Raw genomic sequence first — 20,225 nt, forward strand, 5'->3', positions numbered from 1 at the left:
GCTGTTCTGGATTTCGATTCTTTTACCATGGTGTATTGATTGCTGTAGTATCTGAAAAAGTATGCTGGCTTCTGTCCTGTAGTGGGTTATAAAATATGTAAGTTGGGAATAGCATGAAGCTGAGCAGGAAAAATGTAGTTCTCCCTTAAAATGATGTCTGGAGAGGGATGTGCACATTTCTGTGATTATGCGCCTGTGCAGTAAATTCTGACACTTCAGAAAGGTTTTGCAGGTGTGCTGATTGCAGTATTATTTCACAACTTTTTCTGAGACAATTTTTTTGTGAAAAAAATTATTTAAATTTTTAGTTTTGAAAAACAGAACGTTGCTATTATTTCAATGAACAAATATAATTTAAGCTTCATGAAAGAGTAAGAAAATTAGAAACCGCAGTTGTCACAATTTGGAAGAAGGGATGGCAGTATCTTTGGTGTTCGCCAGGGAACGAATTATTGCAGAACCAATACAAGAATTCTCTTTGTGTCTTGGAGCTCGAATACCAAGCAGACGTCGAAGTGCTGCCAGTGCTTGCCCCCAAGCTGGCCCACTGAGTCCCCATCTCAGAGCATCGAACCTTTGACAGGGAATGTCCTGGTGCGGTTCCTTTAGGGGTCTGTTAGCGCCGATCTTGACGTTGTTTGGTAAGGTTCCTTGCGGAAATGCGGATGAGGCGGTCTCTTCCAAAGCGGAGTGTATCGCCTCTGCAGGGATCCTACCCACTGCTGGGCTACTAGCAAGAAACCTGGGGTGAAACCTGGGCTTTGCGCGCTGGAGAAATGACTTGGAGTGACTGCCTGCATCAAGGGCGGCGAGGGGGAGCCAGCGTACGGCAAAGCAGAAAAAGCCTTGTGCAAAGCTTGCTGGTGTTAAACCAGCAGTGTAAGGACCTGTATAAAACTGGAGTGGGCATTCTGAATCACCCAGTTCCTACAGGCAAATATGAAATAATCCCAGTCACAAATATATCAAGCTCCCTTCCGCTTCCCTGCAAATATCAGAATAGACCTCCTTGACTTCTTACCTCGTTGTGCTTGAAGGGGTCTGAGCTTTCCTATGGGCTGGGGAGAAGATTTAAACATAACTAGAGAGGAGGCTCGGGATCAGAAGAAGGTATCGTTAAGTTGGGTGTCCAGCAATGCCCACGTATTCTCCCTGGTTTTGGTAAGCTGGGCGGTTTGTGTTGCAGGAGATGCTGCGTAACTGGTGTTTTATTGATTCTGGATGTTTTTCACAAGGAAATAACAGTTCCCGTTGGGGAATATAAGCCCCAAAGTCAAGGTGGAGTGACCGAAGAAACATTTTTCAGCTGCTTTTTCTATTAAAGTTACATTTACAAACAACTTATAGAGGCTGTTATGTTTTAAAAGGAATCGGTTTTCATAGATGTTTGGAATTTTAAAAAGGTCAGAGTTTGATTATAACTATCTATAATCCAGTACTGAGATGTTTTTAATCTCATATGCAGTAAACTACTCATAGTTGTAATCTACTGATAACATCTATTTATGCTTTTTGTTTTTATAGTATACATAAATTTATATCTGTTATGGCCTCATCTCCTAACATCAGCTGCTATCAAGGCAAGAAATCTGTTCTCGCGAACCCTCAAATTGTGTCGGATGAGTATTGCAGAAATGTTTTGGAATGTGTGGGTTGGGTTTTTTTATTTTTTTAACTGAGAGTTGAAAAGAATATTTTTCCTTGGGCCATCTCTGGGGTGTGGGCACATGATTGAGTAGCTCAGCTAATGCAGTTTACATTAGTGCTTAATATTGAGAAGTCCTGCCTTCAAATGCCAAGGGGTTAGTAAATCACTGAATTTTCATAAACAGCAGTGTTCATTACATTTTGCTGCAGAATGTCTTTCTTGCTGGAGAGTGTCTTGAGTGTTACTGCATGTGGATAATAAGGGAAAAACCTGAAATGTAAAATTGGAACAAACTGCTGCATGGCTATAAGTCACTAAACTTCACTTTTATTCAGATCTAAAATAAGATGAATAACTAAGCTGCTGAATTACTCATTTGTGTAGGTCATGAAAGTTTAAAAAAGTGCTGCAGGTATTTAAAATTAATCCCAGGAATCAGAGGAATTTTATATGCCCTGCATGACACATTGCAAATTGTACAATAGTCTTTTATTTTGCATAGCATCTTTCAGACAGATTATAGTAGAAAGTGTTTTACTGAATTGCTGTTAATAATAAATAGCAAAATAATTGAGAGTTAAGTACAGGCAAGGAAGAAAAGCTGTATTTTGGCTGAGATGTGGCAGTAGATGCAGGGCAGGCATACAGGATGGCTCTTCCATAAAGCAGGGGAGTGGGTAGTTATGCGAATAACAGCTATACTAATACTACTTTGTAATATAAAATACCTAAACCTATCAGATTTGGTATCGTAGACTCTCTACGGAGCTGGTCCTCATTTAGTCTGTTTAGTCTGCAAGAAAAGATGTGACTGGACTGCGTACACTGACATGGAGAGAGCATGATAGGCAAATGGTACGGTTTTCATCAGCATAGCAAGATCTTTGTCCGAATCATTAGAAATATTTTTCTTGGTATAATATTGAATGTCTTTGCATCATGCCAAAAAAACCCAATAGTGGTAGTTCATACGATCTTTTGACAGTTTGGTTCATAATAAATATATGTCCAAGTCTCATAAAATCACATAAAAATTACATAAATCTCATAAAAACTTCTCATAAAATAACCAATTCTGAGGAAACCTATTCAGTGGAACTTACATTTTGCCGCTGTTACTAATAGTTAAGGTTAATTGGTTGTAATGTATGACTCAGTTGTTACCTGTTCTCAGAAATTGCAGAATGACTTGGAACTTTCCGTTTCATATAAACATGCTCTGGTGGAAGAATGCTAGAATGACATCCAGAGTGTTTATGTGACATTTCAAGCAGAAGTATTCAATTAAAGCGGACACGGCAGTGATCTTCTGGAGTTACAATCATGTCTGGTAGAGTTATTCCTCAGCCAGGAATTAATGAAGTCGTATGCCTCTGTTATGATATTTGGGGATCTTTGTCTAAGAATTAGGAGATTCTGTTTAAAAACAAATTGTTAAGGTCTAGAACAATTGCTCCTAAATTTGATACTTAAACTGAAAGACAAAATCAAAAAGTGTAGAAAATAGGAGGACTATTCCAGTGATTGTCCGTTAATTTTTTCAGTGCTCCTTCACTGTTTTATGTATCAGATGTGACTTGGAGCATACCTATTACCTGTTTGAAATAAATTCCTAACACAATACTCTATTTAACTGATTGCTGATCTTGTCCTAAGTTTGCAAATTAGTACATAGCTACAGGCACAGAATAATTGTGGAAGATGCTTATTGTTGAATGAATTCTCAGATGGTGAAATGGTTGCAATTAAGCTAAATGTCACATTAAACAGAGCATAATTATTGTAGCAATCCTTATTAAGCCCTAACATACTTATTAAGCAGCTCTTATTGGGATTCCTATTTTAGGTTTGATGTTTAGTGATGTTTCATTTTGTCTGTAACATGTAATTATTGTCTGAATAGCCTGCTTGCCTTATGCTCGTATGACCTGTGTGTCAAAGAGCAGATGTCACTGTATCCTTTCAGACATAATTATTGCATAGTTGTAGGTAGGTCTCGCAGGCAGGAAGAGCGAATCAGTGCACACTACACCAAGTAAACTACAATTGCTGTGTTATTGCCTGCTTTTAACAGGATTAGAGAAGCTGTATGGGATGATAGTACAGTACTCTTTCTGGCCGATAAAAGATGGCAAACAGAACAATATGTAGTTTTTCTTTATTAGATTGTCTTGATTTATTAATCCCTTCCATGTCATCATTACTTGTAGTGTTACAGATGTCTTGTAAGAGACAGTAGGAAGTCTTTGTTTACAGTTTTCCATAAACAAAGACATCTCACTGTCTCTTACAATTTTTGTACAAGTCAAGCAACTTCTGCTTGACTTTTCATTTCTGAAGCTGGGAGCTCCCCTGTTTCATCGTACGTCCACAGTGTCTCCTTCACCACCTGTGTCCTGCTGTGATGAGATCAGACATCCATCCAGTATCTGATTAGGTTACAGTGGTTAGGAGATGGATGAGATCTATCCTTTATCTTTATCTTTTTGTACTTTCTATAGACAGATCGCTGTGAAATATATTTTGTTTTGTTTAGTCTTCTGCTTTAATTACCAGTGGCCTCCCGTTTTAGATCGGGAGTTATAAAACATCTTTCTGCAGTTCAGGCTTTTGATGCCTAAATTCCAGTGGGTTTTTAATAAAATGGAGTTAAGATTATTATTCACATTGTGCTGAGATGTTTCTTTTAATTGACTCAGATTTATTTCAAGAAAAGTGTAAATTTAACATGACTCTTCTAAAAATAATTAAATTCTAATTACAAAGCAGACTATTGACTAGGAAGTATTTACATCCTTCTCCTCATTTCAGCTACTGAACAGGATATTTAACTAAGCAATGAAACATTGTGGATAAGTTTACTGCCGCGTCCTGAAGAGATCATCAGGAAGTGAAAAAAATCTATAGTAATGGGATTTGCATCTGATTTTTTACCTTGTTTTTCATGCTTCTTTTTTTGGTATGCCAAGAGCAGGCTGCGTTTTTAGGATGTTTGCCAGAGAATAATTGCAAATTGTGATGTGTCTAACATAGTGTAATTACTTATGAGTTCTTGCTTACTTTTTTTTTTTTTGGTAATTTTTCATTCTAAATTCACATCTGACATTAAATAATGGCCACTTCTTGCTTCTGGTTTCTGCTGCGTCTCTCTCTATCCTGTTAATATAAGGATTGGTAAATTTGCAGCCATTACATAGAGTAGTTCATAAACAACACCCAGAAATGTATAAAAAGTACCAACGAGATGAGAGTTCTGTGCAGTAGTGAAAGAGTGGTGGTAGGTTTGGTGATTGTAATTTGGCCACTCTTCTGCTACAACTGCTTTGTATTACTCCATGGGGGGGGGGTTAGTGCTATTTTTAATGCTATTTGCTATCCTAAGAAACAAGTTGTAAGTCCTTAATTGGTGTAATGTGTTTCAAGGTCCTACTGATGAGTAAAATACTGTTATGCTCAATGCTATAGTGAAACAATATTACTCTGGAATTTTTGCTTTAATAACAAACTGGTGAAAACCAAACTTTCCCTGTACTGAAACTTCCACATCTCAAAAAATTACACTGCCTTTGCTGAACTGCTTCAGAGAAATAAATGCTGAAAAAAGCTCATAATACAATTACATTGCGATGCTTAGTCTTTGTGGTAATTACTTTGCTCTGTTAATAAAAATCTACCTAGTACTTGAGGTTTGAATTTTGACTACTATTTTTAGTAAGATGACAGTATATACATAATCCGATGTCTGGTTTTGAATCTTTTTGGCATTTGTATAAGAATATTCTTCTAGATCAAGGGTAAAGTATCAAGGATGAACAGTTAAATTGTCAATGGACCTCTTCATGTAACTGAACTTCAAAAGCATGTTTAAAGATTCATATTTTTGAATATTCAGTTTTTAAGCACGTTGGATTCTGTCGAAAGCCTGTCATTAGTGTAGTACAGTTTGTAGAGCACAGTATAGTTTGATGCTGCCTTTTCCCATTGAAGATATGTGTTATGGCTGACTCCTTACCTTGGACTGATATCTTTTGGCGTGAAACAGAGGCATAAAAGGGACAAAAATTTTTCACATAGCCTGAAGGATTCAACAAAAGCCGGAGCTGTCTAAACCCTGACGACCCTGAAAACCCCTCTTCCCCCCTGCCTGTCCACCATGGGAGAAGGTGCCAGACCGTGGGTAGGGTATCAGTCCTGGTCTGGGGGATGAGGAGGGAGGAGTGCCTGCAGAAGGGACATGGCAAGAGCGCGGGATGTGTTGGCGGAGAAGCTTGGCTATATCCAATGCCTATTTACTTTTCCCCCTTTATTAGCAATGGAAAAAGGACAGGAATTTTTATTTATTTATTTTTGCTTTTTATTACACTGTGTGAGGCCCCTGGCTCTGGAGGATTAACTCCTCTATTCATGAAGAAAGAACAATGGGTTTACCAACAAAAACTCCATCAGCTGGATGAAATACCTGGCAGTATAATTGCAGCCATTATGGGGCTGGTTTTGGTTTTTATGTGTGTGTTTGGTTTTGCAGTGTAAGCATGTAACTGATTCTGGTAGTTTTAAAATAAATTTTAAAAAACTTGACTGGAGCAGCATTTCTTAATATAAATTAACCTATTGTAAGTTCATTTACGGCCTTGAAAAAATACAAAGGATAGGGTAGTTGCAGTGTATTTTCAAGCAAGAATTATATATGCAGTGTTATTACTGAGTGAAATGGCTCTGTTATGAGGTATTGGAAAGTTTTTAAACTTAGAAATGAGATGAGAGCCACTTGAGACATGATCATCAAAATCCCTTTAGTATGTTAAGACTTGGCCCCCATACTTTTCTCTACCTTTTCTTTTCAGTTTGTAAGCAATTTTGTACTTTATAGCCCTCAGATTATTTTTTTTGGCTTGGTGTACTTTTCTCGAATAATATTGTTACAAAAAAATCTTTTTATTTAGCCTTGTCTGATTATGTTCACTTGAAAATCCTCAAATAAGATTCACATGATTACATATACATGTTCATGTGCTCCAGAACTAAAAATGACATCGCTGGGTTTATTTTTATTTAATTTCCTTCCTGAATGGCTAGTTTTACCACCTCTTATAGTGCCATGTGCTGCAAATGGGAACAACTTGCTCGAGGTACATCCCAGGGTAATTCAGAAGTTGATGCACGTGAGATGCCTTCTATGCTATTGGGGCTCTGCTGTCAGAGCATCACCCTGCGGGACCTGTCCTGCAGTACATACACTATCACATTAAGTCAGTTCCTCCATTTCAAACTCTTGTTAAGAGTATGCTCTTATTTTCATAGTATTTATCCTCACTGTTTTATCACTGTGGATGATGATTCAGCTGCTTCCCAGTGCAGTTTATTCCATTGACTAATTGCTCTATTATGACTGTTTTCCTCTTATCTAACTTGACTTTCTTTTCCTATTAGATTATTGTTCCTTTATGATCATTTTTATATTCATTTGTACAAGTGAAATTAAATATTCATATTTCCTCAGGCTTTGGGATGCATTTTACTGCTACAGAAATGTGCCTGGCCTGCCTTTAATTTGAAATGTTGCGGGGCATTTTTTTTTTCCCCCACAAGTTTCTCTGAGTGGTCTAGTGATGTGAGCACACTGGGAGGAGAAATGACTTGCAGCCTTTAGGAAGTGTTTAACCAATTTTAGGGACTAGCAGGTAGTTTTCTACTTTTTAATCCGTGGCAGGGTATGGTTTGGATGCTACCGGGCATCAGGACAGATCTGTGGCAGGCGTATTGCATGGCATTTCTCAACACCCCCTCTTTTGCAGGTCACTGGGGCCGGTGCGTAGGTGACTGCGGCTTGGGGGGCATTCGGAGTCGGGCCGTCTGGTGCACCCACGCGGAGGGCTGGACAACGTACCACGCGAACTGCCACCAGAAGGACAAACCCGAAAGCCAGAGGAGGTGCTTTAAAGTCTGCGACTGGCACCTGGAGCTGTTCGAGTGGGAAGTTTCGGGATGGGACAGGTGTGGGCTCGTCCCCTTCGCTGGTGGTGAGGCGAGAGCCGAGGCTTGTGTCACCGCGCAGCACGGGCTGCAGCACCGGACTGTCCGCTGCCTCCAGAAGCTGAACAGAACGGTTGTCGCCAACGAAATATGTGAGTATTTCACGCCGCAGCCACCCGCCGAGCAAGCCTGCCTGGTGCCCTGCCCGCGGGACTGCGTCGTGTCCCAGTTCTCCAGCTGGTCCGAGTGCAGCACGGGCTGCGCCAAGAGCTTGCAGCACCGGACGCGGGCGGTCATCGCTCCCCCTCTCTATGGGGGTGCCCCGTGCCCAAATCTGACCGAATCCAGAGCCTGCGGCGCTCCCGTCTGTCCTCTTGGGGAGGAGGAGCACACTTACAGCCTCCGAGTGGGGTCGTGGGGTGAATGCCGGCTGCCCCATCCTAAAGACGGTGACCTGGCAGGGAGGACTATGTCGGAGTTGGGTTCGGACTCTGGAGAGCGAAGCACGCCTGGACTTCAAGGCTATAAACCCCACCACCGTCCCGGGGAGGTGGAGATCGGTTATCAAACCAGGCAGGTCAGGTGTGTAAGGAACGATGGAAAAAATGCAGCGCTGAGGTAAGGGTGCTTCGTCTTTTATTTCATCCCCAGTGGTTAGTTTGATGGAGCGCTTGCTCTGTGTCGCAGCACCACAGCAAACGTGCTCCCCTTCTTGAGTTTTAAATGCAAATTTTTATGTGTTTTCTTTATGGTCTTTTTTTTTTTTTTTTGATTTAATTCCCTTCTTGTAAAGCTAGCGTATGCTGAATATTTTGCATTCTTCTACGATTTGTGACTGTTTAATTCATTTTATGTTTTTAATAATTCTCTTATGTTTTATTTTGTTGTTTTGAGGAAACATCGAGGAAATGGAATTATATATCACTTTGTACTGTTGCTGGGCCCTGGCTGTGGGAGAGGGAGTTTTCATTCTCAGTCATGTACTGCATGTATTTGGCAGAAGAGGTTAAAATTGCACCAGCTTAAACTCCTTCATTCTTACAAATCAACACTGGATGAACTTAAGTCTGAAAAGTTTGGTCTTGCGAATTTACTAGAAGGTATTTCTTGGAAAGATAGATCAGTGAGCAAACCTGTGATTGTCCTCCTGCTTACTGAGGAGCCTTCCCATCTTGGTGTAACTCCAGGATGCTGATACAAGATAGGTGACTTGCACGTCTGTCTTTGGTAGTGGTTGTTGATTTCTGTCCTCATGTGTTAGATAATCTAACAATTTCTCTTAGTCTACGTAGGTTGCTTTGCTGTAATTCAAATGTGAAGGTTACAGTAATGTGCAGCAAATAATGGAAAGATTTATTCTCTCTATTTCTCACATTTAAATTTAAGTTATCTAAGCTCAGCCATTTGACTTCAGGTTGGATTTAGGCAGGTGCCAGGAGCTATAGATGACTGAGAAATTGATTGAGTTCTGAGAAAGTCAGGATTTCTGGAGAACTTCTTATGTTCTGTTTTTCAGGGGTATTAAAAGTTCTTGAAAAATCCTGCTCCTGAATTTTGTGGAAATCAATCTGTTTCTTGGAAATCTATAGCTCCTGGCACCTGCGCAAACTCAAATTGCAGAGAGAAGGGGTTATTTTATGTCCAATTCTCTACCTGTGTTAATGTCTGCAGCAGTTTTGCACACATACTGAGGTGAAAATATACATTCTAGCCTTTTTCTTACCCCCTCCTATTATACCTGTAGCAAAGTATGGGGGTTTTTTTATTGGTTGGAAAAAAGTCAAGCTTTGTGAACTGTTCCAGCAGTTTCTAACATCTTGACTTTATTACTTGTCTCTAAATATATGCTGATTCTAAATATACAGATTTTATGCTCTTGTAGCTGCTTGAGTTTAATGGAGTCACTTGTGATTTATGCTGCCGTGCGACCAGCAGCAGGTTTATGTCGGCTAACACTTGTTAGCTGTTCTTTTGCCTCTTGTATCTCATTCCTTATCAGAGGCGCTGGGAAAGGGATCCTGACTTTGTTAAAATTTCACCCTCACTGCTATATTTGCTGTAAGAATTGGGAATGGAAGATGCTGTTTCTGTAAATGTTTTCTCTTCGTTGTGCTACTGTGTGAGTTATACACTGAATTTCTGGATGACAGTGCAAAGGGTCCTGGGAGCTTTAGTTTCAGTGACTCTACCCCTTGCTCCTTTCTGGCTTGTTTTTTGGTGATCTAGCCCCCTTTTTGGGACTGTACAACTCCATTAGCCGCCTCCTGGCAGACTTTTTCTGCTGAGGCTGTGTCTCAGATTTACTGCAGAGAGCTAAGCCTGACCCATCCCTTACTCTTACTCCAAATACAGGAGAAAAGTCCATTTATTGAATAGAGGACAAAAGGTCACGTCGTCTTACAGTGTCCGGATAATCACATACTTTTCCTTTCTCCTTTTGGACCTAAAGTCCAAACCTAAAAATCCAGCCTAAAATCCAGCCTGTGTTTAATTCCAGGGCTGGAGTGTCACTAGTATCAAATAGCCATGACAATGACTCCCTTTAAGCATCCCCTGGTAATGTCCTTCTCATTCAGTTGTGCAGCATATTTGCTGCCATTCTTCTGAAGAATGGACGCGATCTTGCAGATGTAGCTTTACAAGAGCGATGATATTTTGGCTACTGATAAAGAAGAGTAAATGCATTTACATAACCCTGTAGCAGGGTTTGGCAGGCAGCCAAGCATCTGCTGTAAAACTGGAAAGAAGTGCCTTATTTGTGCTTTTGCATTTTCATGGCCAAGGTTTCCTATTTCGACTAATGCCGTCGAGTAAGTACCAATGAGAGATACAAATTAAATTTCTGGAAAACTGAGGCAAGGAGAGGGATATCCAAAGACATGCTTTAGCAGCAGGCTCTGAGCTGCTGGTCTGCCAGGGCTTTGCCACCACCCTGCCTCCCACCGCTGCCAGATTCTTGCAGGAAGGCGGTAGGTAATAGGAGTGGTCAGCTAACCACCCCTGACTGATCGAAGGCCACGTGAGGAGAGGAACCGTATGCTCATCTCGCCTCCTAATTTATGATGCAATGGCAAAGATGCCTAATTTATTATCAAGGTTGTTTAATTTACGGGTGTCTAATTTCGGGGCTGTGAAGCAGCCAGTGAGGCTGGCGAGCAGCAGCAGCCGCTGTGCTCACAGATGGGAGAGGGTACTGGCTACGCTCCTCAGTGTGAAAGAACTGTCTTTTGCCCAAAATTGGATTTTGGTGGGCTTGGGTGCAAGCTGGTTTTTAAAGACTAAAAGATGGAACTCATTCACTTCTTACAGATGCTGGGTTACTGGCAGGACATTAATATTGGCCTCTTTGCTAACAAGTTTGTGATTGATGGGAATGGCAGATGGGGTGTCCTTTCTCTGTGAAATAGGTAGCAGTGGTGGGAAATGTGCCTGATATTTGTTTTCATTTTTTCACTGATGCTTAATTTATGCTGTTGAACCCTGCAAAAAGGATCCTTTGGCTTTACAGTGAACCCTCAGGTAGGAGCTGAAGAATCCTTTGCATTATAAGGAAATGTCGTGGTTTAAGCCCAGCCGGTAACAGAGCACCATGAAGCCGCTCGCTCACTCCTCTCCCCTGGCCCTGGTGGGCTGAGGAAGAGAAAATATAAAGAAACACTCGTGGGTCGAGACAAGGACTGGGAGGGATCACTCCCCACTTATGGTCACGGGCAAAAGACAGGCTCAACTTGGGGAAAAAAACCCCCAAATTCAATTTAATTTACTACCAATCAAAGCAAGGATAATAGGAAGTAAAACCAAATCTTAAAACACCTTCCCCCCACCCCTCCCTTCTTCCTGGGCACAGCTTCACTCCCGAATTCTCTCCCCCCTCCCCTCCCACCAGCGCAGGGGGACGGGGAATGTGGGTTGGGGTCAGTTCCTCACACGTTGTCTCTGCCGCTCCTTCCTCCTCAGGGGCAGGACTCCTCACTCTTCCCCTGCTCCACCGGGGGTCCCTCCCACGGGCTGCAGTTCCTCACAAACTTCCCTCACGTGGGTCCTTTCACGGGCCGCAGTCCTTCAGGCACAGGCTGCTCCAGCGCGGGCTTCCCCACGGAGCGGCGGCCATCTTGGGGGGCATCCATCCCCCTGCTCTGGCGTGGGCTCCTCTCTCCCCGGGCTGCAGACGGGCATCTGCTCCCCTGCTCCCCTCCACGGGCTGGGGGGGACAGCCTGCCGCCTCACCGCGGGCTGCGGGGGCATCCCCTCCTCCCCGCTCCTCCTCCTCCTCCTTCTTCACTGACCTCGGGATCTGCAGAGGGGTTCTTCTCACGTCCCACTCCCCTCTCCGCTGCAGGTTCCCCTCTTAACTCTGTTCTCCCAGAGGCGCTACCGCCATCGCTGATGGGCTCGGCCTGGGCCAGAGTCGGGTCCAACTCGGAGCCGGGGAAGCTTCTAGCAGCTTCTCACAGGGGCCGGGCCTGCAGCCCCTGCCCCGCTACCAAAACCCCGCCACACAAACCCAAACCAGGAGATCTGTGTGTCCGTACCAGCCTTAAAGGTGCAAGCAAAAATCCTAGCAATTTTAAAGGTGAAAATCTAAATGGGAATTACTTGGAGAGGAGCGCAAGCATGTGGAAGATTGGACGTGCTGTATCGGGGAAACAGAGCTGGGGTATGTTTTTGATGAAATATTTTTTCAGTTTGGAGGTTCTACATTTGTTAAAATGGAAGGCAAAAGGGAGAAAGAAAGAGGAAAGGGAGGGACAGATCTTTCTGAAAATACTTGAAGACAATTGAGCAGCAGAACATCAATAGACCTTCAGACAGGTTCATATCTGCTCAGAAACAGTTTTGGTGTAGAAACTTTATATTAGTGAAAATAAAAGGAATAACATCAAAATAGAATGATTTTATGGATCTGATTTGAAGCTTTTAAAAAGCTGAAGTTTTTTTTTTATACAGTTTCAGATAGAATTCAGATTTCATTTTATTTCAGAAAAAAGTTTTGGTTTGCATTAAATTTCATATCCAGTAACAAATTCAAACATAAGCATTTCCATGCATTTAAAAAAAAAATAAATCTCTGAAACAGTTGCAAGAAATGAATGTGCTAGAACTTCTGCTTTTTTTGGGTTTCTGTCTTGTCACAGTTGTAAAAATCTACTGAATAGTGAGACAAAGGCACTTGTGTTTCTTTTCTTCTTAAAAAAAAAAGTTATTTAGGATAGACACTAAATTATAATTTAGTGAAATGAGCACCCATAGCTAAACATTGAAATCCTGAATAAATTTAACCTGATTTTCTAACCTGATGTGTGCGCTCACAAAGCATACTGAGAAGTTAAAGTCAGGAGCAAACAATTTTAGGGTATTTTATTATTATTATTTGGATTAGGAGTCTTTTTAGGTACATATTTCTTAAACTCTTCAGTCTATGTATAAGATGACAACAATGATATAATAGAGTTGGATTTAGGTTTCTGTTTACTTTGCCGTTGTAAGTGAAAATTCAGGTCAAACTCAGTCAAGGGATAACCTATCCGTCAAGGCCGAGGTAGAGCAGCATTCAGCTCTTTTGTTTGCCTCTGTAATTTGAATTTCCATTATCCATTTCCTAGTGGATTGTGCTTAACCACTGTGCTGTTGTATGTTTTTAGGAAAAAATTATTTGCAGTTTCTAGTGTTGACATTCTTCTATTCTCTGGATGAATACAAAATTTTCGCAGTCCGGAGGTGGAAACGCTGTGCTGTAATATGCTATTTGATAGTTACGATTCTGATTGGGGAGAGGAGATGTGTGTTCACATTCCTCCCAGCAGATGTAGGAATCAAGCCTCAGTGCTCAGGCTTGAAAACAAATCCCCGAGCTATTGGATAAGAAGGAGATTTTATTTTCTAGTGTTCTTTTAAAAAGTTTTGTCTCTCATTTCCTTTGCTTTTATTAAAAGTGCATGAAATAAAGGAACAGTGACTGCTTTTTTAATTTCAATAAGTAACATTTTAGAAATAGGGTCCAATAATAATTGGGCTTTTTTCTTCTGTTTTCAAATTGTGCTGAAAGCCAGCTGCTTCTGTAGCCCTAAGATGTCAGTGTCTGCCTAGGTGTAGCGCAAGTGTAAGTCAGCATTTATTTTTAATTGAAGTGGAGGATCTGGTGCATTAAATTTTGGAGACACCAAAACTTAGACATCTTTGACACCAAAGCTCTGTGTTTGTTTGGATTATAGGTCTCCCAGCTCCCTTTCCCTTTGGTCAGTTGTATGGCACGCAAATGTTCCCTGTCTTCCTTACCATCCTGGTGCAAGAGGGGCTGGTGTTTCTTCTGCCAAAGAAGCCTCTGCTGCACAGACTGAATATATGGTATTGCCAGTATCCAAAATAGCCCTGGCAGCCCTTCAGGACCCTAAAATACATTACGAATTCTTGAAAGTATGCCTGTTAACATTGATTGCCAGTTTCCTAAGGGAAAAAAGTGTTTGCATGCTGTTAGAAACATGGCAAGACTGTGTACATTATTAGACCCTAATATTATTAGCCAAGTGCAAAGAGCAGGTAGTGTTTATTCCAGCAGCCTGTGAGGTTGGGTCATTGGTTACAAAATAGGAGACGATGTTAGAAGAAGGGAAAAAATGAAAATGTGTTATCAGTGCAGCTTAGCTCACTTCAGGATTTTCTTGCTCTGCAGTGCGTGGATTTGAGCATGCGTTCCCTGGTCAGAATTGACACTTCTTGGGAGCCTTCCTGAGATGCCAGGGAAGATCCTGGCTGCTGAAGCGGTACCCTGTCCTCCTGGTGCTGCCTTCTGTACCAGCAGCATGGGCATGGTGATGGCTTCTTAATGTGTCAGATTATTTTGGACATGATCCTTTCAGTATAAAAGGTTCAACAATAACCACCTGTGTCATCCTCTAATGTAAGGAAATACATTCACCCTTCATTCTGAATACATTGATATGGTTGGGAGAGGAAACTACGGATAATTTGCATGCTGTGCCCAACCTGATTTAATGATGCACTGCTCCTGGACGGTCTCGCTCTTTTCTCCTGCTGATAAACACGTTTCCACTCATTTCCTTGCAGTGGATGTGATGACTGTGTGACTGTAAGGCGTGTAGCACAGATGCACTGAGCTGCTGGAAAATTTGGTGAGTTGCATTTTGTCCAGAACAGAAAGGTGGTGTGGTTCAGCCTGGGGCTGCACAATTACTGTATCTCGTGGGGGAGATTGTGGCTGGAGATGGAGGAGAAGAGCAGCGCTGCTCTGTTGGCAGCAGCCTGCAGTTATGTGGTCACGGCGGACATGGAGCTGCACAGTAGGAGTGTTATGCTGGGCAGCTTTTCCTCCTCCTCTTCTTGCTTTTCTGCTTGTAGCTGCAGGACTATGCGAGTGTGAAAGAGGCATGAGTAGGTCTCCTTTGGTTTAGTGGATTTTTTTTATATGTGGTTTATTCCCCTTCAGTACACAAGAGAGTAAGAGGGCTCTCTGCCACTTGAGCGAGATAGGCTTTGTGCTGCTGCTGTCTGCTAACTAACAGATCCATCTTACACCATAGGCAATGTAACACAGGTTGTGGAACAATTCCTGTAGTTTTACAGTATCAATCCAAGTGTGTAACATAGAAAAAAGCATCAATCACGTAAGTACTCTACTATATTACAATTATTAGATTAACTCCCAAGAGGAAGATCTAACCTGATACATTAATATGTGGAAAGTTAGTTTAAAAACAGGGCTTGGGTAGTATCTTGCATCCCCAAGACCTTCTTCCTCTCCCAGCGGCTTCTGATACAACCACAGCAGCGCAAGTACATGTCTGGTTTGCAGCCTCAGGTCAGTGAGTGCCTCTCACGTTTGGGCTTTGTCTGTATTAGATTGTCCTAAATACATCTGTGACATGAAAGACTGTGTCTGAATTTCGTGCAATAATGCAAAAGCATGTTTTTACATTTGTCTTTGTGTTGCTCGGTGTCACAATTAATTTGACTTTGAGGCTCTGAATGAGTAGGTACAAGTTAATTAGATTTGCTTTCTGTTAGGCAGTTGCATGTAATTCTCCTTCAAAAACATGTACTCGAACAGAAGGATGGAAATTGCCAGCTCCACGTCTTGTTCACCTTAAGGTCAACAAAGTTATCTTTTTAGCCTTTTATAGTAGGAGCAGTGGATGGATTTTCAGGGAAAGAAACAGTATTCAGTCTTTGCATACTTCAAAGGCTTTTGCAAGTAGCAAGGATGATTGCTGGGCAGAGATGTCTTTTGCGGTCAGTGTCGGCAGAGGTTTGAATCCATTAGGCGAGGTATTGTAGGTATTACCTCACGAAGAATTGGGGCTAGCAATATTAATTTTAAAGATGACCCCAAAGCAGATTTCTAAAGGCTTCGTTTTGTTTGGTATTTCAGTGAAGATCAGGCAAGACTTAAATCTCCTTTGCAGTGGCACAACCCCAAAAATGGATTTGGGTTTTTGTTAACTGGTATCTGAATGCAAAGTTTTGATCACTCTTTAAAATGTGAGATCAGTTACCCTCTATGCTGTGTTCTTAGATAAACTCTAGTTTTTTAATACCATCAGTTAGGGCAGTGATTTGTATGTGCTACTATTTTATCAGCTCTAAATCAGGAATTCTTGTTAACGTTGTGGCACGGGTGGCTCACCTGATAACTGTTGAAAAAGTATTAAAAGGGAAATAAAGTTACCATTCACGTGACTCCACCTAACCTAATGTTCCAAACAAGACTCAAAATCCCTGGGTTAGTAAGTACAGATATAATGATTATTACTTTTCAGTCTTTGCTTCAATCGTATTGACATTTTGTACCAGAGGCAGTTTTGCAATGAGTTGCATTTGACACGTAATAGAGGAATAGACATCTTTTTGAGTTGTAAGCAAGAATAATTTTATTTTGAGGGGGTTGTATCACAGGCTGTTTCTATTTTATGAAATTGTTAAAATAAACCTCAGTAAATTCATCCTCACAGCACCTGTGAGATTAATGAGTTTTATTCTGGGTGAAGAAACTGAGACAAAAAGTTGTTACACTTTTTTCTTGAAGTAGAAATTTAAGCCACTAAACGCTGTGTTTTGCTAGTAGTTGAGGGTCTAGTCAAACTTGATCAGGTATCAGTGGGAATATTCCTACTGACCTTTGTGAAAACGGGACCAATTCCTAGACTGGAGGAGAAGCGAGTGAATGTCCTTTATCTTCACTTCTCCCCCTATGGGACTGCCCTGCAATCCTGAAATGATTGCCCCAGTCTATTTTCTTTAGAGAAAGTTAGGTTAGTCAAACTGTGCTATAAAGTAATACCAAGTGAGGTAATGGCTGGTTCCCTGGCAGCAGTTCTGGATTTCACACCTTTTAAGTGTACCTCTGTTTGCTCCTTACAGTTGGCAAAAGCCTGACTGTGAGCAACCGGAGGCTGGAGAAGACAAATTTAGAGAGAGTTCACACTGAGTTCGTGTACGGTCCTAATTTCGGAGGCCAGTTTGCATCATTCGTATAACACTAGGCAGAAGTCAGATAATCTTGGTTCCTTTTCTCCTGGTGACTCCTTTTTTCTGGGTTTCATCTTTTTTTGCCCCATCTCATCCTTTGTGGTGCTTCAGTGATGTCTCATACGTACCTCCGTCCTCTTTCGGTATATCCTTTCCTGCTCTGTTACCTCAGCTGTCTAAGGTTTTTGAGAAACAAGGAAGGTTTTTCTCCCATTTTGGGAGATAAGTGGTAACTCTGGTTGATCTCTGGCTGGGGTGAGGTGGAGCAGCAGCAGCGGTGCTCTGCGGTGTCCCTCCCAGCGTGCGCTGGGCAGGCGAGTCATCAGCTGGCTGAGACAGAAGCAGAGGAGCAAGGAAGGATGGTGGCCTTAGTCTGGAGGTTTGTCTTCTCCCAGAATTATTTACTACATTTGCCATACTTTTCTATATTGTGAAAAGCTACTGTAACTTTGGAACTCTTAAAAATTTTGCTCTGGGACTTTGTATCTTGATACCAAACCTCAACACCTGGCAGCTGTTAGAATTTGGTTTTCCATTGTGTTGGGTCTTGTGTGGTGTCTTGATGTGTTACAGAATGAATGAGGATCATGTCCTAATGTCAGCAGGAGTAATTGAGCCCCAAAATACAGCCAGAGCTCCAGCATTCCTGGGTCTCTGGCGGTTTGTCAGGTTTGGAAACCCTCTGACCTTGTTTGACAGCATTTGTTTGATAACAGCCTCACAGAACCAACACCTTTCTTATTAGTGTGTGACTAATTATTTTTTAAAAGAGCAGAGTCATGCAGCAGGACATGCTGACACTTGGATGGATGGATGGATGGATGGATGGTGGACAGCTAGTCCTGTGTGCGGGGTGATGGGAATAGTTACCAGTGGCAGTATTTCTCTTGGGCTTGGCTTTTATTTTCCGTCCTGGATAAACTGTGAAATTCTAACTGCACAGCAGCAAATATAGTGCCTTTCACATCTGTTTTAACTTTAAATAAATGAGGTATATTATTTGCAAACTACTCGGCATGCAAAATTGCACCCAGAACTCCCTGGAAATGTGTTATGTGCACTGCATTACAGCTCCTCTTACTTTCATTGTATTGGTGTTGATGCAGGTCTTCTGATTTACCCCAGATGACCATGGATTTCTTCTTCGGTGGTTTGGCTTGGAAAAAAAAAAAAAAGAAGAAATTTATTAAGCAGCACCTCCTCAGTTGTTTTACTGTGTTCTTATCGCAGCCTCTGTGTGCAAGATCCTGTCCCTTTGACCTTCAAGTCCTGTGTCATCGCTAAAGACTGCGAAACATCTGAGTGGTCTGCATGGAGTGCCTGCTCACGGACCTGTGGCTGGGGAGATCTTGCCCCGGGCTTTCGGAGCCGGCGTCGCGGTGTGCGGAGTGTGGCGGTGGGCACTGGGAAGCAATGCCCAGAGCTGGAAGAGAGGGAAGCATGCAGCGTGGGAGGGAAAGAGCTGCTGCAGCCTTGCCCGAGGTACAGCAAGTGCTTTTAGCCCAGTTTTTGGAAGTAAATAAGCCAGTGTTTGATGACTGCCTTGTGCAAAGCAAATCTTCCCTGCTCAGTGTTTGTGCGTGGAGGGGGTCACATGTCATGCTTTCTCTCTGTGTCTAAAAGATCATCGATTTGATCATTGTTAACTATGATTAGCGGTATTATTTATTGTTAGTAATATTCTTGTACTTGTTGCTATTGTCATTATTGCTATCACAATAATTACACTTATGTATAGAAATACATTTAAATTACACCCACTACAGTTTATATTTTCATATTTTAAAAATTGAGAGCAGATACTCTTGTTCTCCAAAGGGGCTTTCATACTGATGACTGTTTCGGAGAATTTCCTCAGCTGCACAGAGACTGGGCACATCTCCATGGCTATGTTTTTATTGGCTTTGAAATTGTAATTTTTGGATAAGATTTAATGATTCCCCTTCATCTCCCCATAAAAAGATCCCAGTCCTCCTTGAGGAAAATGGGAACTGATCAGAGGTAATAGCTTGGACTTTACTCAGCTTCTCTGGGTACTTCCTCAAATGGGAAACTTTGCAGTCCCTGAGTGCTTGCTTGGTTTATGGCAATCTTTGTTCTGGCAGAAGGTGAGGATTTCGCCTGTCTGATCTGCAAGTCCATGCTGTATGCTTGGTCAGGCTAGCATAGGGGGTTGCTAGTTTGCTTTGCAAAGAAAATAAAATATCGCTTAATTTTTCCTGTGACATGTTCTGAGATTGAGTGTAAAATGCTTCAAGATTGATAAAATTTTATATCCATGCAGACAAATCTCCCTGTCTGTGAATGAGTGTGTTTAATGTAAGGTCTGTTTAATGCTCAAGTCATGAGTTTCTGGGGCTTTGCCAGATACTGCCAGAACCTTTGATAAAGCCTTTGCAAGATACATTTCTTAGGAAGGCGTAACCTGTAAAAATGTCTCTATATCGTTGGGTTCATTCAAAATCAAATGCTGATCATTTTTATGCACCCTGCTAGCAGAAGAGAGGAAGTATAAAAAAAAGAAAATATTCTGTTGCTTGATTACATCCTACGAAAAGGCTCTTACAGAGTGATTTTTGCTCCTGCCCAAACGCACATCAATTTCAAAGACAATAGATTAACACATTGTCTCGATGATTTTGTATAGGAGTGTGGGTGCAGGTGACACCTGATTGGGGTACACTGGCTGGTAGTTAATCAGGGAGTGAACAGACATGTGTCTGTCCCTAGTTTCTCACTTCCACTTTTTGACATTGCACTGTATTAAAGTGCAAATGATTTGTAGGGGCTTGGCGTAGAGCCAGGAGAGCCCAAAAGGTGCATAACACTGATAATTTTCTGGAGGTGCCAGTCTTGCTATAGAAGGAAACCTGTTGTTCTTTCAGTATATCACTGCTATGCCCAGGTTTTCATGAGCCTAGGAACTCTTAAACCTTCCTCAGCCTGCCATATCTGCACACCTTTCAGTTCTTCAGGCAACACCTCCAGTGAAGTATCTGCGTGAGCTAGGATAAACTGCCTAATGAGCTAGCCCAGAAAAATAACATTAGACTTACAGGTTAATAAGGCCACTTAACTAAAAATTTTGGACACCCCCCCACCCCCCCCCCCCCCGCGCATT

General features: G+C 41.8%; 1 protein-coding gene across 1 annotated transcript in view; it reads left to right on the plus strand.

Moving 5' to 3' along the window:
- The window catches only part of THSD7B (thrombospondin, type I, domain containing 7B), a 273,948-nt gene that overhangs the window by 47,664 nt on the left and 206,059 nt on the right, over positions 1–20,225 (plus strand). Inside the window, 2 exon segments of the mRNA XM_010575183.1 lie at positions 7,444–8,239; positions 18,335–18,586. Of these exon segments, the coding sequence (XP_010573485.1) occupies positions 7,444–8,239; positions 18,335–18,586 (1,048 nt within the window).

The sequence above is a fragment of the Haliaeetus leucocephalus genome, unplaced genomic scaffold (assembly GCF_000737465.1).
Source record: "Haliaeetus leucocephalus isolate CR32 unplaced genomic scaffold, Haliaeetus_leucocephalus-4.0 Scaffold451, whole genome shotgun sequence".
In the NCBI taxonomy this organism is placed as follows: Eukaryota; Metazoa; Chordata; class Aves; order Accipitriformes; family Accipitridae; genus Haliaeetus; species Haliaeetus leucocephalus.